The sequence below is a fragment of the Macrosteles quadrilineatus genome, unplaced genomic scaffold (assembly GCF_028750875.1).
Source record: "Macrosteles quadrilineatus isolate MER2022 unplaced genomic scaffold, UCM_ALF_1.0 Scaffold_12__1_contigs__length_5162894, whole genome shotgun sequence".
NCBI classification, from domain to species: Eukaryota; Metazoa; Arthropoda; class Insecta; order Hemiptera; family Cicadellidae; genus Macrosteles; species Macrosteles quadrilineatus.
The window spans coordinates 2,825,372-2,840,109 of NW_026542605.1; the positions used below are offsets into that span (position 1 = coordinate 2,825,372).

Genomic DNA, 14,738 nt, shown 5'->3' on the forward strand with positions numbered 1-14,738 from the left:
AACAAATATAAATTAGGATACTAAATATAAATGTGCTTTTGGCCAATTTCCCATATATAGGGAATAAGCTATTACCGTAGGTCTTATAGTAAGATATAGACCCGGGACCGATTTACTTTTTTGTTTTGAGGTCCCCAGAGGCCAAAAACACCCTCCGTTCAAATTCATATGGATATATTTTTTTCTCCTATGGGGCTGGAGTATCAGGACCCCTAGCTACATCAACCTAAAAGATCTTTGGTAGCACCCTTTTACCTTAGTCACCCAATCAAAGTCTTCTATATATATATGTGTGTGTGTGTGTGTGTGTGTGTGTGTGTGTCCGTTAGTGCGATAACTCGAGCAAAAATGATCCGATTTTGATGAAATTCGGTACAAACGTGCAAAGCTACCAGCATGATTGGACTATGGGAATGGGGGTTTATGGGGTAAAAATTAGTTTTTCCCATTTTTGACTAAAAACATAAAACTTCAAAAATTCTTTCCAGACCATATTATAGAGCTAAAAAAAGAAATAATTTTGTACGTTGAAGCGTTGTTGTATGCCTAACGATTACGGAGATAATTAAATAAACTTTTGTAGTTTGCTTGTTTATGGATATGTTTTGATCAAATTTGGCAATTTTGTTTATTGTGTACTAAGCTATTAACATTTCAATAAAAAACACCCTTCAATACCTTTCCTGTAGCAGCAAAACTAGGTACTCATTAAAATTAATGTTATTTAAATAGGAAATAAATCTGACAATTTTCAGGGAATATTTTAGTAGAAATCCAGCCAGGTAAATGGAAATTCACCTAGTCTGCAGGTTTGCTGCTGCGAGGGTATCTTTGAGTTAAACAGATGTATTTTATATTTTTATTAGTAAATAATAGAAAAGATATAATCAAATTTCATAATATATTAATAAAATACAAATAATGTATTGGTTAAAAGTCTGTGTGTAATAGTAATAACTGAAATATATAGCTAAAATTAAATGGGCGCGTCAGAGGGATATAAAAATAGCCAATCACAGGCCAAGAAAAATAGTCTTCCTCGCCAGTTAGAAGGGAAGTTGGAGACACACTTCCTACACATCGTTCATTCTCTGCTCTCTGTCCGCTATTGTAAATTCTCTGTTCGATATTCTCTCTCCGTATGTCTACCGTTAAACATTTTCTATCAATCATTTTAATGTGACTAAAATGGTTAAGCCTACAACATCTGTTCAACACTTCACAGGACAAGCATAAGATAAGTCATTCTAGCCTAGATATTGGTCTGATTTTGTAGTATGATTTTATTATATAAATTCTGATTTGTATCAATATTTGATGTGTAATTCTTCTATAGTAGCTTATTAAACGAGTAAAAATGTTATTGTCATATTTATTTCCATTTGAATTCTATTGGCCTAGTATTAGCCCCACACAAACTTGTGTAATGAGTTAAGTCTAACTTCAAAATAAGACTCTACAACCCCTGTGTAAAAATCTCATTCTCATTCCAATAAATATTTAACTAAACTGACATTTAATAGACAAAAAACCGTATCAATTGCCATAACAACTTGGAACTAGGGTTTTAGAGTTCAAGTGAAGATAGATGGACTTGATAAATACAGTACACTCCCTCTTATCCGGTCTCCTCGGGACCGAGGCCAGTCCGGATAACGGGTTTTCCGGTTAAACCAACGTCCCCAAAAACTCGTTAAAATGGACCGTTTACTGTAATATTCTACTAGAATTTAGGAGAGCATTGTATTTAGACACGTGATCACTGGTCTCAAATCTTTCCCACGAGAACAGTACTTTCAGTGCCGTGCCCACTTCCTGCCGATCTAGTCCCGTTAAACCAATGTGCTGATATAAATTGTCCGGTTAATGAGATGTCATTTCTGCCGAGTGTAGTCCGGTTAAACCGATGTCCAGTTAAAAGGTAACCGGATAAGTGGGAGTCTACTGTAGGTTAAAGATTATGGGGGGGGGGGGTGCAAACAGGGGAAAAATGCCTCAGGTAATATTTTAATTTGTACGGACCCTTACTACAAAAGTACCCTTAGCAATAATTTATCCCTGTATTAACTTTTAACTTTTGACACTATTCATGTATGTAAAATGTATAAAGTGAATAAAGATAATTTTATTTAACAAAAAACAATCACGGGTTTTACAACAGTTTGGCTGATGGTAACAGCTAAAACTAAGACAAAGCTTAAGAATAGAAAATCTTCAATGTTTTACTGAGGTTACAGATTTTATTCAGTATATCTTGAAAGTAATAGCATGAGCAATAATTTTTAAAAATTAATAAAATGCGTAGGTTAAGCATTTGTACATGTTTTTAACTGCTTTTTATCAATAGTCTATATGTATTTTTATCATGTTGAATATACTGCTTTTTAATTAAATAGAAGGTTTGGTAATCATGGTTAAATGGGAGCTGCGTTGTTTTGAGGCTAGCCTATAGTCAAAAACTTATATTGCTAAAAAATCATTTGAGATCAATAAGAAATTTGTGTACAAAATTTGTTAATAATTTAACTCCGCACTAATGATTTTCAGCAGATTTAGGTGCAAGCATTGGTTTAACCGACAAAGACCAAAATATAAAGGCTTAAATAGTCAACTATCATTAGAAAAAGAACCACCCCCCTTAACCCTCCTTAAATTTGAAATTTTTTTAAACCCTGTCTTATTGCTTATCTACATTGTACAGGGAGGCAGCCGAATTAACACAAAATATTTGTGATATATAACTGTGAACGGTCATTTGGAGTCCAGATATAAATGGGAGCGCCACATGAAATGTAAACTGAGGGCAGTTAATTAACAAACTTTTTGATATGTCCATTATTTACACTCAATGATATGTAATATTGATTAACAACCATGCTAGTTATGTCATGTAGAGTAAACATTCACTATGAAATTAATACTAGGGTTGCTTTCAGAGAGGTGAAAGCCAGTTGAGCGGAACAAACGTGATTTGATATTTGTATAAGTAACTAAATGCAAAAAAGTCAATAGATATACTAATGCATGTTTTATTGATAAAAATTATAATAATTCAAATTTGTTTTAACTACATCTTGTTATTCAGATACGTACCTCTTCCAGAAGTGCATCATGGTAGTTTTGACCAGAAGAATATTACAGTAGTTGGAATCTTTAACATCCAAAAAGGGCATTCAAGTATAAAAAAGAGAAAGGAAATTTAACATTCAAATTCAACTGTAGCCTACAACAAAAACATAATAAGCTACAAGTTACAAGTTACAACTTGTAACTTGTAATTTCCATTAGATTTACATTGGGCGATCAGCTGATTTACTAATAATATTAGTTTGTACTTTATTATGAAATGGGCCCCAGGAGGGGAAATTTGACATTTAAATTCAACTGTGCAACATAAACATTGGTCTTCATTTCAACCATAGCAATCGGTTAAACTCAGCTTTCTTTGCTGGAAATAGTTTATGATTGTTAATACCAAGTATATTCTTGATGGAGGATATGATTGTAATGTAACTGGAATGTAGGTCTTCTACCATTATTGGGACGATTTAGAGACGGCATTTTAATACTGGCCTTAATAAAACCATTAGAGAGCCCTAGACAATTATCCATACCGTGCGGTTAAAACTGTACTTCTATAAGCCCAGGTAATTAATTATTTACTTATTATTACGGCTGTAACTGGACGTATGTATAGTCCGTGGCCTGGCAATGAAATAACAGTATTTATATAGGATAGGCCATGGTAGAAGTAAATAAAGTGGAACTAAATAAAATTTACTTCCACCATGGGATATGCTACTGTTATCAACATTTGAAATTACTGAATTGTTACCAAATTACTGTTTCACAAAATGCAGATTCCATTTTTAGCCGAGCCATTAAAATGAGGATTTGCCAAACAATTATTAATTGGCTATTACAGAATAGTAATTAATGATATAGGCCTACAACTTTTCACATTTCATCAATTATATGTTTGTTTTGCTATGTTCAAAGGTCCAAATCCAAATGTTATTTTCTTTTGGTCTGTATGTAGTAATTTGCTAGTATCATTGACTTTATATTAAGTCAATGCTAGAATACTGTAGATGGTTTGTTAAGACCATAATATGCAAGCATTTTTGAAATCGTTTCCCCGTTTAACCAACTATTCCAACAAAAAAAAATAATAATAATATGGTGCAACACAAATAAATAAACCGATCACCTACCTATAACCTACACTTTACATTCCTAATCTAACCTTACTTCAAAACACTTACAGTAATGTAGTCACGAATACTCATAAACCCCGACCTACCTTCCCCACATGCCTAAATTAGATCAGTGTTCAATCTGCATTTTATTAATAAGTGTAATAACTTAATGCACCGTCGATGTAATTCAACATAATATAATCTGTGAGGTATTATCGGATTAAATATCGTTTTCGATGCGGTTCGATATATCGCTTATTGAATCCTTTTTTCTAACATTGACTGTTTCTAATCAGCTGGCAACACAAATAGGTGAACAAGAGTAAGTAGTCACTGCGATATGCTCCGCGCATTGTTAAAGTAGTTCCGTCCATTTTCGCAATTTGTAGTGAATTCCGCGCCTTAAAAAATATTTTAACGGTATTTTCTTGTTTATTAAGATCATAGAAATGATTTAAAAATGTTTAAAAGAAAAGTCTAGAAAGTTAAGAAATACCTTAGGATTCTCTTGTTTACATCTTTCTTGTAAACAAAAAACTGTCATATGGCTACTTTAGTCCCATAAGCCTAATGTTAAAAATTGGAAATTTTATGTTCGTTTTAAATTGCATTAGCATTATCTAATTGAAATTTGTTTGTTTAAAAACCATCTCACTATTAGTCTAAGTAATTTTGTTAAGTTTGGCTGTAATGCGTTCAGCCGTTATTGAGTGATGTTTCTCTATTTGTTGCATTAAAGTTGATCCCAAAGAGCTTCGCTCGCTTCGCTCGCTCCGCTCAATTAACCCTTTTTTATTCTTGCAGCAGCTACATAACCTAAATTCTGATGACAGCCATTTAGATAGTGAGATAAATGTATATGAATATATATATATTATATAGATTTTAACGAATGGAGTTTTTTGCCTCTGGGGACCTCAAAAACAAAAAAAGTAAATCAGTCCTGGGTCCAGATCTTACCATGAGACCGACGGTAATAGCTTATTCTCTTTATGGGAAATATAAAAAAAAAAATGTTTAATAGTAATATTTTATTTCAGTTTTCATTTAGATTACTGGTTATAAAATGTTTAAATCCATTGAACAATGTAAAACCTAAGGCGGGTTACACACACGGTATCTCTGACATGTCGATATTTATCGTGCTGGTGACATGACCCTCGAAAACCAATGTCACCAATGAAAACCAGTGTCGCAGGTGCAAGTCTCGAGCAAACCAACCGGTCGGTGTTTGGACAGACATGTCTCTTGTCTCTTGGGCCCGCGCATACGCAGAAATGCGCTCTTTCGCCGCTGCGGTACTTCTGTTTTGTTTTGTTCGAGCTGAGTGGTGACTCGTGTCTCAAGCCATAGAACACGAGTGTTTTCATCATAGAAAAATGCCGCTTCCCAACGATGAACAGACCAATAAAGAGTTTGAACATATAAAGAGTTCCAGAGTTCTCTTCGAACATGTATTCTTCGTCGTCGTCTTCTCCTTAACAACAACAGCAACAACACATCATCTTCTTCTGACGATGACATTATTGAAACTGATAAAAAGTGGATTGCTTCTAATGTCGCCAGCACGTTCCTGTTCCCATGGTTGTATACTATATGTCGCAAACATCATGCCCGCGACATTAGAAATAGAAATATTGTCTACACTATGTCTGTGATACCGGTGTGTAACCCGCATAAACACTTAGCTACTAAATTTAGGAGTGAACCTTTTTAATCCTAATCCTTTCCGATGGTAAATACTGTATTTTGAAAACAAATAACTTTAAGAGGCTATACCAAAATTGGGTTGGCAATTTGTTTCAGGGATTCCAGCAACGATATTCATACCTTGTCAAGTGACGAAAGAATTAGATAGCATCAAATCCAGGGAGAGCACCGCAACTGAGTCAACCAGAAAATTGGCTAGAGATGCGCAGAGGCTGATCCATGATAGACAATGCACTATACAATTTCAACACCGGAGCAAGCACAGAGAAAAAGCAGATCCGAGCGCAGAGTTTGAAAAGAATGACGACTTTGTGCTCAACTGTGCTCTTCAGGAGAGAATCTCTGCCGGAGATGATAAGATAGTTGTGAGTATGAAATTCAATTGTCAGGAAAATATGTTTTAAACTTTTAGAAGATAGATTGCTCACGTTAACCTAATAGGCCATTAAATATTTATTCTGAATTAAACAATTTGTTTGTTTCAGATTTTGGTAACAGATGATTTAAATCTGTGTATAGGAGCTCGTCATGTAAACCTCAATGTTGAAACAAGTAAATCATTGAAATCGTTTGTCAGGAAATACAAAGAGAGTAAGTTTTAACATTATATTATTGTTTTTAACACATAAAACTTAAATACGTACTATATAAAATGAAAGTAGTACATCAATATATATGGTTTGGTTATAAAGGCAAACATGAATGAATATTTTATAGTGCTTTTTATAAAATTCTGCTGCGCCTTTTTCATGTGGCGATCAAATCGTTTGTTTACTAGGACTAAATTTGTTCAAAAACGGGTTAAATGTAAGTCCCAAACCTTAAATTTAGTAAGTCTAGAAACAAGAAACAGTTTATCTACAAATATTACTAGCCTAAATATGAAAACAATGAAATACTACAATGTAAATAATTTCATGGACTTTTGAATGGGATACTTTTAATTATATGGATTATGAAAACGTAACAATGTATTTATTTGTGTTTGTTGTTGTGAGATCATATGTAATTATATCAAAACGATTTTTGCACCATAGGCTAATATTGGAATTTTTTTCCTTATTGCAGTAGTACCTCCCATTTCTTGAAGTAAAAATATATCCCTTATTATAGTTTTTTAACAATATCTTGTTTGACAGTTTTGTGACGCGTATATGGTACAATTGACTTTGCTAGAAATTTTTGTACACTTTAGTGCTCAATTACAGTGACATCTTTGTGAGATAAAGTTCATCTATGTAACAAAATGCAAGTTTAGAATATTATCTTTCAAACAGTATAAATTTATTCTATTTTACAATTGTTTTGAACCATTTTCTTTGGAATTAACCAAAACCTTGCAAAATGTGACTAAATTATAGTCGTGCTGTCAGTTGGAGGGTTAAATACTAATACAAACATGATTATGATTGTGGATTATGTTTGAATGCCACAGTAATTGAAATTACGAGGCAATATTGTAAAGTAAGTACTAATTGCCTTGTCTAAAACATGGCAAATCTATTACCATATACCAACTGTATTGGTGTATTTACTTTATTCTGCTTCTCATATATTTTTTTGACCTTATTAAGGTCTACGTTCAAATTCAAGCGGACTTATATGGACACAACCATCTACATCCAAGGCTAGTCTAATCGAAGTACCCATGGAGATTGATGATGAATCAGTGTTTAGTACAAACAGTACTTCCAGTAAGTAAAACCATAATCATGGTCAAATATCTTGTTCAATTGATTCAATACAATGAATATATACTTTATTTACAACTATATGTAAGAGTCATATCATTGATTTACTTTTACGTGTTTAAAAGCAAATGAAAATAAGACGACCTTCAGTTATGACAATACATTGTTGTTTGACAATCCTTTGTGTAACATCTCCAGTAAAGAGTTGCTATGTATGCAAGATATATGTTAACAATTTATAAAGGGAGTATTGTTGTTTTTACTACAAATGATTTGAATGGCACAGTCTTGTTTGTTATTCTGTAAGACAACATGGGAAATATTTTAATTTGCATGTATAGATATGTATGTAAAATTGGATATACTTTTGTAAAACATAAATCTTTGGATCAATTCCAAATTAATTGCTTTTTAAGAAAATACTTTATTTCGTGTTTGTTTCGTATTTACATTATCATAACATTGATGCAAATAAAATAAAATCAATCTTTATTCCAGAGATACCAATGTGTATCAATCATACAATGCTGTGTAGGTTTTGTCAATATAGCTCGCTTATGAAAAGTTTCGCTTATGAAAAGTTACAAAAAACAAAGTGTAAAAATAGAAACTTAATTAAATTGTTTTGTGTAATATTTAACTTTGTTATATTGAGGCCAAGTACCACTTAAGGTACCAGTGGCCACAGCAGTTAGTAAGTATATTGCACCTTACAAACATATAGGAACAAAACAAACAAGGACAAACATTCCAACAACTAATTTCAGCTGAATTCATTGCAATTTTTGGAAAATATGTCTGTTGCATATGTTTATTTACCGCCCTTTTTCTTTATTTTCTTGGAAATTATCTTCCTTTTACCAATTGCTTGACTATGTTTGTTAAAAACCAAAATATACAGGGTGTTTGGTACTCAGTGTGAAAAAAATTTTTTGGTGTAAGTACAAAGTAAATGCAGTATGATGATGCATATAAAATGTCCCAAGTCTAAAAATTAGCTTCCCAAAGAATTATTTTATGTTTTTCAAAAATAACTATGTTTTTAAACTTAATACAGCTATTTCTCAATTACCTGTAAATGGATTTGAGTAGACAATGTCATTTTCGTGTTCTACATTAAATTTTGAATAAGAATAATACAAAATGACAGAGGATCAGTTGTAAAAACTCCATCGTAAATAGATTCAAAGATAAAAATTAAGATGTCTGATAAAAATGCAAAAAAAATTGGTCAATTGCATTTGTTCACACCCTGTATACAGGAAAGTGTCGGAATATGTTAAAAACTGCGCCATTTTATAAGCTTTCCAACCATATGCTACACTATTGAGGTTTAGATATTTTTTTGTTTATTTTAGTGGTTTGAATGCCAGAAAACAGGGAACTTTTTTACTGTTTTTACTGAAACAAAAATACAACTTTTGCTTAATACATGCTGACTTTCTATGTTTTAAATGATAAAGACGCCATGCTTTGTAGTCTTCAAACCACGAAAGCGTACATAAGCAGACAGAAAGCTCAATGTAGAACACGAAAATGACATTGTCTACTCAAATCCATTTACAGGTAATTGAGAAATAGCTGTATTAAGTTTAAAAACATAGTCATTTTTTTAAAACATAAAATAATTCTTTGGGAAGCTAATTTTTAGACTTGGGACATTTTATATGCATCATCATACTGCATTTACTTTGTACTTACACCAAAAATTTTTTTTCACACTGAGTACCAAACACCCTGTATATGAAAAGGCTTGAGATGAGACCTGCCAAAACTGCTGTAGATGCCAAAAAAGTGCTATTCCCTGTTGTGTCAAGTGACAAAATTTGTCTTATTTTTTATAATATTCTATTCTCTTTTAAATGTTAATTGTAAGAAATGCACCAATGTTTTAGATCCTGGTTTGACAAACAATGCATTACCAACATCCACAACAGCATTTCATGCCGAGCAACTGAATTATGATCTCAAGCAGTTTCTGAATAGTGTAAGTATTTAAGTAGTGTATTAGTTTGTGGTTTATTAGTTTGTAGTAAGTGTAAACCCCCTTCACTATGACCAATTATCTTAAGGACGAGCTAGTGGCTCAGTTAGTAGGTGAAGTGATTTGCATCAATGCAACAATTTTACAAATTTGTGGCTAGTGCTACCTTTTGCAATTTATCAGCACAGGTTATTCTTGAGCAGTACCGCCACACCCCTCGTTGTTCTTGATAGAAAAGCCTTACTCTTAACTAATGCTGTATGTGTAATACACATGTATGACTATTAAAGACTCTCTTAAGTTTTTAGGGCTGGGGCTTGGACATCTCTTGCTATTTGAACCGTTGGGCCTATTGTAAAGCTGGTGACATGTAAGCTGGCTGATCACTATTAGCCTAGTACAAAAACATGTGGCTTCATGTGGGTTGCATCAACTGTCCTCATGACTCACATGAAGTGCTCAAGTACATGAAACACGGGGAGACAACCCTGTGAGTTAACGGAAATTTTTGCAGTCGGGGTCTTTTCCTTACCTCCTTCCACCCACACTGCCTGTGCTAGGCCCAAGTGCAGGTTTACGTGTCATCAGATATAACACCCCTCGTTTCAAAAGCATTAACATCTCAATATTGAAATTCTGTTTTTAATTTAAACTAACTATTCTTCTTTAGAGTTTTGATTATAATTGTTATGTTTCATTTTAAAATTGTTTTTGTCAACAGGTGATTGAAGCAGCCAATGATCGAGTTTATGGAGAACTTAAAAAACATGCAGGAAATCCCAATAAAAATTGGAAATTGGTTGACTACATAATTAACATAAACAAGCGATGGTCCTTTATTACAGAAAAGAACCTGTCAGGATCTGTTCAACAAAAATTGAAAAAAATATTAGAACTGGTCAAAAAGTACAACAGGGGTGAGTAGTATAAAGCATTTATTTGTTGTGCTCAGTTAATTGGATGTGTGTGTGTGTGACATTTTCTCAAACTTACATATGATAGGTTTATTTTGTGCAAGTCCAAATAATTAATATTTATGTTTTTAACATAATCTCTCTTAAGTTCTCTAAAAGTATGTTCCTAGAGCACTAGCTAGAATGCATCATAAAAACTGAGTTTTGTTAAAGTTATATTTTTTTTAATAATTTTTAAAGCTATGGTTCCACAGACTGCGGAATCTCCAACGTGCGGTGCGATTTTTTCCGCATACGATCAAAAAGAACATATGTTTGATAAATGTTTGTGGTATGTTTAGATAATGGTGATATTATCACCATTATCTTTAAGAATCTGTTTTTGGAAGTATTTTCAAGTGACACAGCACTAACTCTCTGAATAAGTTTAAGTCATACTCGTCGCTAGTTTGGACAGAACTGAATTTCTGCAACGTTATTTTCGCAGTCAGTGGAACCACCCCTCCAGATTTACGCTGCGTGATTGCCAGTCTGTGGAACCATAAGGTTTGACTGTCACTATGGATGGAGGTCAACACACAGTTCTTCTTGCCAGGACTGTGAATAAAATAACAATAATGAAGATAACGTACACTGACTGTTGTAGATTTCTTTGAGCCTAAATAGCCTTCAAACTCGAAATATTGATTACAGTAGAATCCCTAATATCCGAGGAATAGGGTAAGACTTTTCCCCTGGCTAAAAGGGATGGTTTTGTATTTTTATAGCATTAAATACAAGCAAAACCAATAAACCAGTAATGGGTACATAGGAAACAAATACCCCCGCCGCAGCAAACCTGCAGACTAAGCGAATTTCAACTTGTCTGATTACATTTTTACTAAAATATTTCCATAAATAAGACATATTTATTCCCAATTTAAATAATATTAGATTTAACCAGTGCTTAGGTTTGCTGCTACGGGGAAGGTAAAAGGTGTTTTTTGACCATATGTCAATAGTATAGGATGAAATAAATAAATTTGCCAAATTTTATCAACATATATCCATTAACAAGTAAACTACAACATTTTTTATTTTCTCCATAAGAATAACATGGGAATTTTAAATTACACTTTTTTGAATTTTCTCTGTGACCGTTAGGCATAAAACAGCGCTTCAATATACTAAATTATTTCTTTTTTTAAGCTCTACAAAATGGTTGAGAAAGAAATTGCAAAAATTTTTATTTTTAGGGTTAAAAATGGGAAAAACCTATTTTTACCCCATAAAACCCCCCATAAACCCCTGTTCCCATGGTCCGATTATGCTGGTTCGCGAACTCGTTCGAATAAATGTAGGTTTACACGTTTGTACCAAATTTCATCAAAATCGGGCCATTTTTGCTCGAGTTATCGCGCTAACGGACACATATATAAATATATATATATATATGAATTTGAACGGATGGTGTTTTTGGCCTCTGGGGACCTCAAAACGAAAAAGTAAATCGGTCCCGGGTCTAGGTCTTACCAAATAAAAACAACGATTCTAAAAAAATAACCAATTACCGTCCTCTTTCGCTATTACCTACCATTTCAAAAATATATGAGAAAGCAGTTTACATACAACTGACGAACTATCTGGAAACGTATTCTTTACATGACAATAATCAGCATGGCTTCAGATCAGGAAGATCAGTTACAACTGCAGCAATAGATTTTATAGAATCAGTAATAAACTCTCTTGACAAAGGTGAAACAACAGTTGGCATATTTTTAGACTTAAGTAAGGCTTTTGACAGTGTGTCACATACAATTCTTTTAGATAAAATTAGAAGTTTGGGCATTGATGGCATTTCGTTTGAATGGTTTAGATCATATATTTCTAACAGATATCAATACGTTGAAATTAAAAATTTGACAAATAACAGGTTAATCTCAAGATCTTCTCCTCTTACAGAGATTCACCATGGGGTACCCCAAGGGTCTATTTTGGGACCGATCTTATTTCTCATTTATATTAGGGATCTGTCAATTCCATTTTCAACTAGTTTACACAGTAGTAATATCTGCCTGTATGCTGATGATGTTACTTTTAAAATCAGCAATTCATCTTTATCAAATTTAGAAAATCATTGTTCTGATACTTTAAATATGCTAAATACTTTTTTAAATTCTCATCAGCTCTTGTTAAATTTAAGCAAAAGTAATTTTATGGTTTTTACAACAGGAAAAAGAAAACAAATTGTACAGCCTGTAATTCAATTTCAAAATAATAAATTGGAAGAAATCACCACAACAAGGTTTTTAGGATTAATTGTAGACAAAAATCTTACATGGAATAAGCATGTTGACCAGGTAGTCAACAAAATTACTTCTGGTATCCATGCTATTAATAGAATGTCAAAATTTTGCTCAATAGAAACCTTAAAGATTCTTTATTTTGCTTTTATCGATTCATCAATATCTTTTGGCATAAGTATTTATGGCTGTACCTCTAAGCAAAACCTGGATAGAATTCTTACTCTTCAAAAAAGTGCAATCAGAATTATGTTAAATTTAGAATGGGATACTTCCGCTCGTCAATATTTTTCAAAATTGGGAATAATGACTGTGTATAGTATTTATGTTTTTCATACAATTTTACACACAAAAAAACTTTCTAATGCTAATTTGGTGCCTAAACTTGGTGATTGTCATAATTATTTTACCCGGAACAGAAACGAAATTGCTGTCAGTGTCCATAACTTGGAGCTCTTTAACAAAAAAACCACCTGTGCAGGGAAAAGGTTTTTGGACAAACTCCCAGCTGAGGTGAGGAATATTGATAATATTTCCAAATTTAAAAAAAAACTTAAACATTTCTTAACTGATAAAACGCTTTATGGTTTCGATGAATTGTAGATTAGTTTCATTTAGTTTTAAGCCTAGTGACGCCATTCAATGTATGCGACTGTATACCATATGAATAAAGATATTTTTTCATTTCATTTCATTCATTCATTCATGAGACCTACGGTAATAGCTTATTCCCTATATGGGAAATTCGCTAAAACAGTTTTCAAAAAATAAAATTGCATACACTAGTACTCTTACGGAATGACAACACTAGAGCTATTATGTATACTCTTAACCAATAAAAAAATTTTATTATATCTGACCATGGGAGATGGTCATGATTTTACTGTGACCGCAGAAGATATCCTTGATCTTGCCGTGACCGCTGAAGATATTCTGAATCTCGCTGACATTCGCAAGAAGACATTCAGGAGCTAAAATCAAGTTTTACCGGCGAAATTTTAAGATTCCCGCATTATTCCGGGTACAACTAACTCACACATATTTCCCAGTTTACCCGCATTCCCAATCTGGACACCCTGGTTTCTCAGATTTTATGCTAAGGGTCATATCATAATATGTATTCATTGATACCTATAATGTTTTTTTTTTTTTTGTGAAACAAGTTAACTTTCTTATTTGTAACAAGAGTTTTTTCTTTTTGCTCCTCCCGACATCCAACTTTCTGGCTGTTCAAATAAAATAGTCTGCAACTTTCCGCTGAACTTTTTTGTCCATTCCTTTTTAACAAAACAATTACTAGACAAGACTTTACTGATTGCACCTGAAATAATTCACCAACTGTAAAGAAGTTAGGCTTACCAGCTCAACTAAGTAGTGAACACAGTAAAATGTAAACAAACAGGAAAGAATTGTGAGCGTGTTCGATTTGCGGGGACTAGTGCTTGAAACTACGCATAAAATTTTGGGGAATTTGTTTTGATATTGGCTTCAAGAAGAAGCCTCTTCAAACCGTGGCTGGATATCATGGGTTTTACTGTATGTTTCCTAATTTCTTTACTTACTCTTACTCTTACTCCCATGGCCATCGATACCCAAGGTGGTATTTGACCTCGCCAACTGAATGCCTCCATTTCTTCCGATCTTCAGCATCTTCCTCCATGATTCTTATCTTCCTCATATCTTTGGTCACTTCATCTTTCCAATTTCTAATTATATCTTTCTAATTTCTTTAATTAAATTAAATTATAAATTCTTTAATATTTCTTTAATTTGATGTAGTGCTAAAGATTGTCCCCAAAATGATATTACAAATAATACATTAATTGAGAACACTTTTTTTTCCTTGAAAAGTGAAGTAATTTTTATAAAGCTTCGTGTATGAGGAAAACCAACTAGTGGACAGTTTTATTATACTTCAATATGGACATAGGCCTACTCTAGAACAATTCTGATGAACG

General features: G+C 33.0%; 1 protein-coding gene across 2 annotated transcripts in view; it reads left to right on the top strand.

The window, feature by feature from the left end:
* LOC129004852 (uncharacterized) overlaps positions 1-14,738 on the top strand; it is an 87,472-nt gene that overhangs the window by 39,747 nt on the left and 32,987 nt on the right. For both annotated transcript variants that reach the window (XM_054433525.1, XM_054433526.1), the window contains 5 exons: positions 6,006-6,274; positions 6,395-6,500; positions 7,484-7,603; positions 9,496-9,587; positions 10,306-10,501. In XM_054433525.1, the coding sequence (XP_054289500.1) occupies positions 6,006-6,274; positions 6,395-6,500; positions 7,484-7,603; positions 9,496-9,587; positions 10,306-10,501 (783 nt within the window). The remainder of the gene's footprint in view (positions 1-6,005; positions 6,275-6,394; positions 6,501-7,483; positions 7,604-9,495; positions 9,588-10,305; positions 10,502-14,738) is intronic.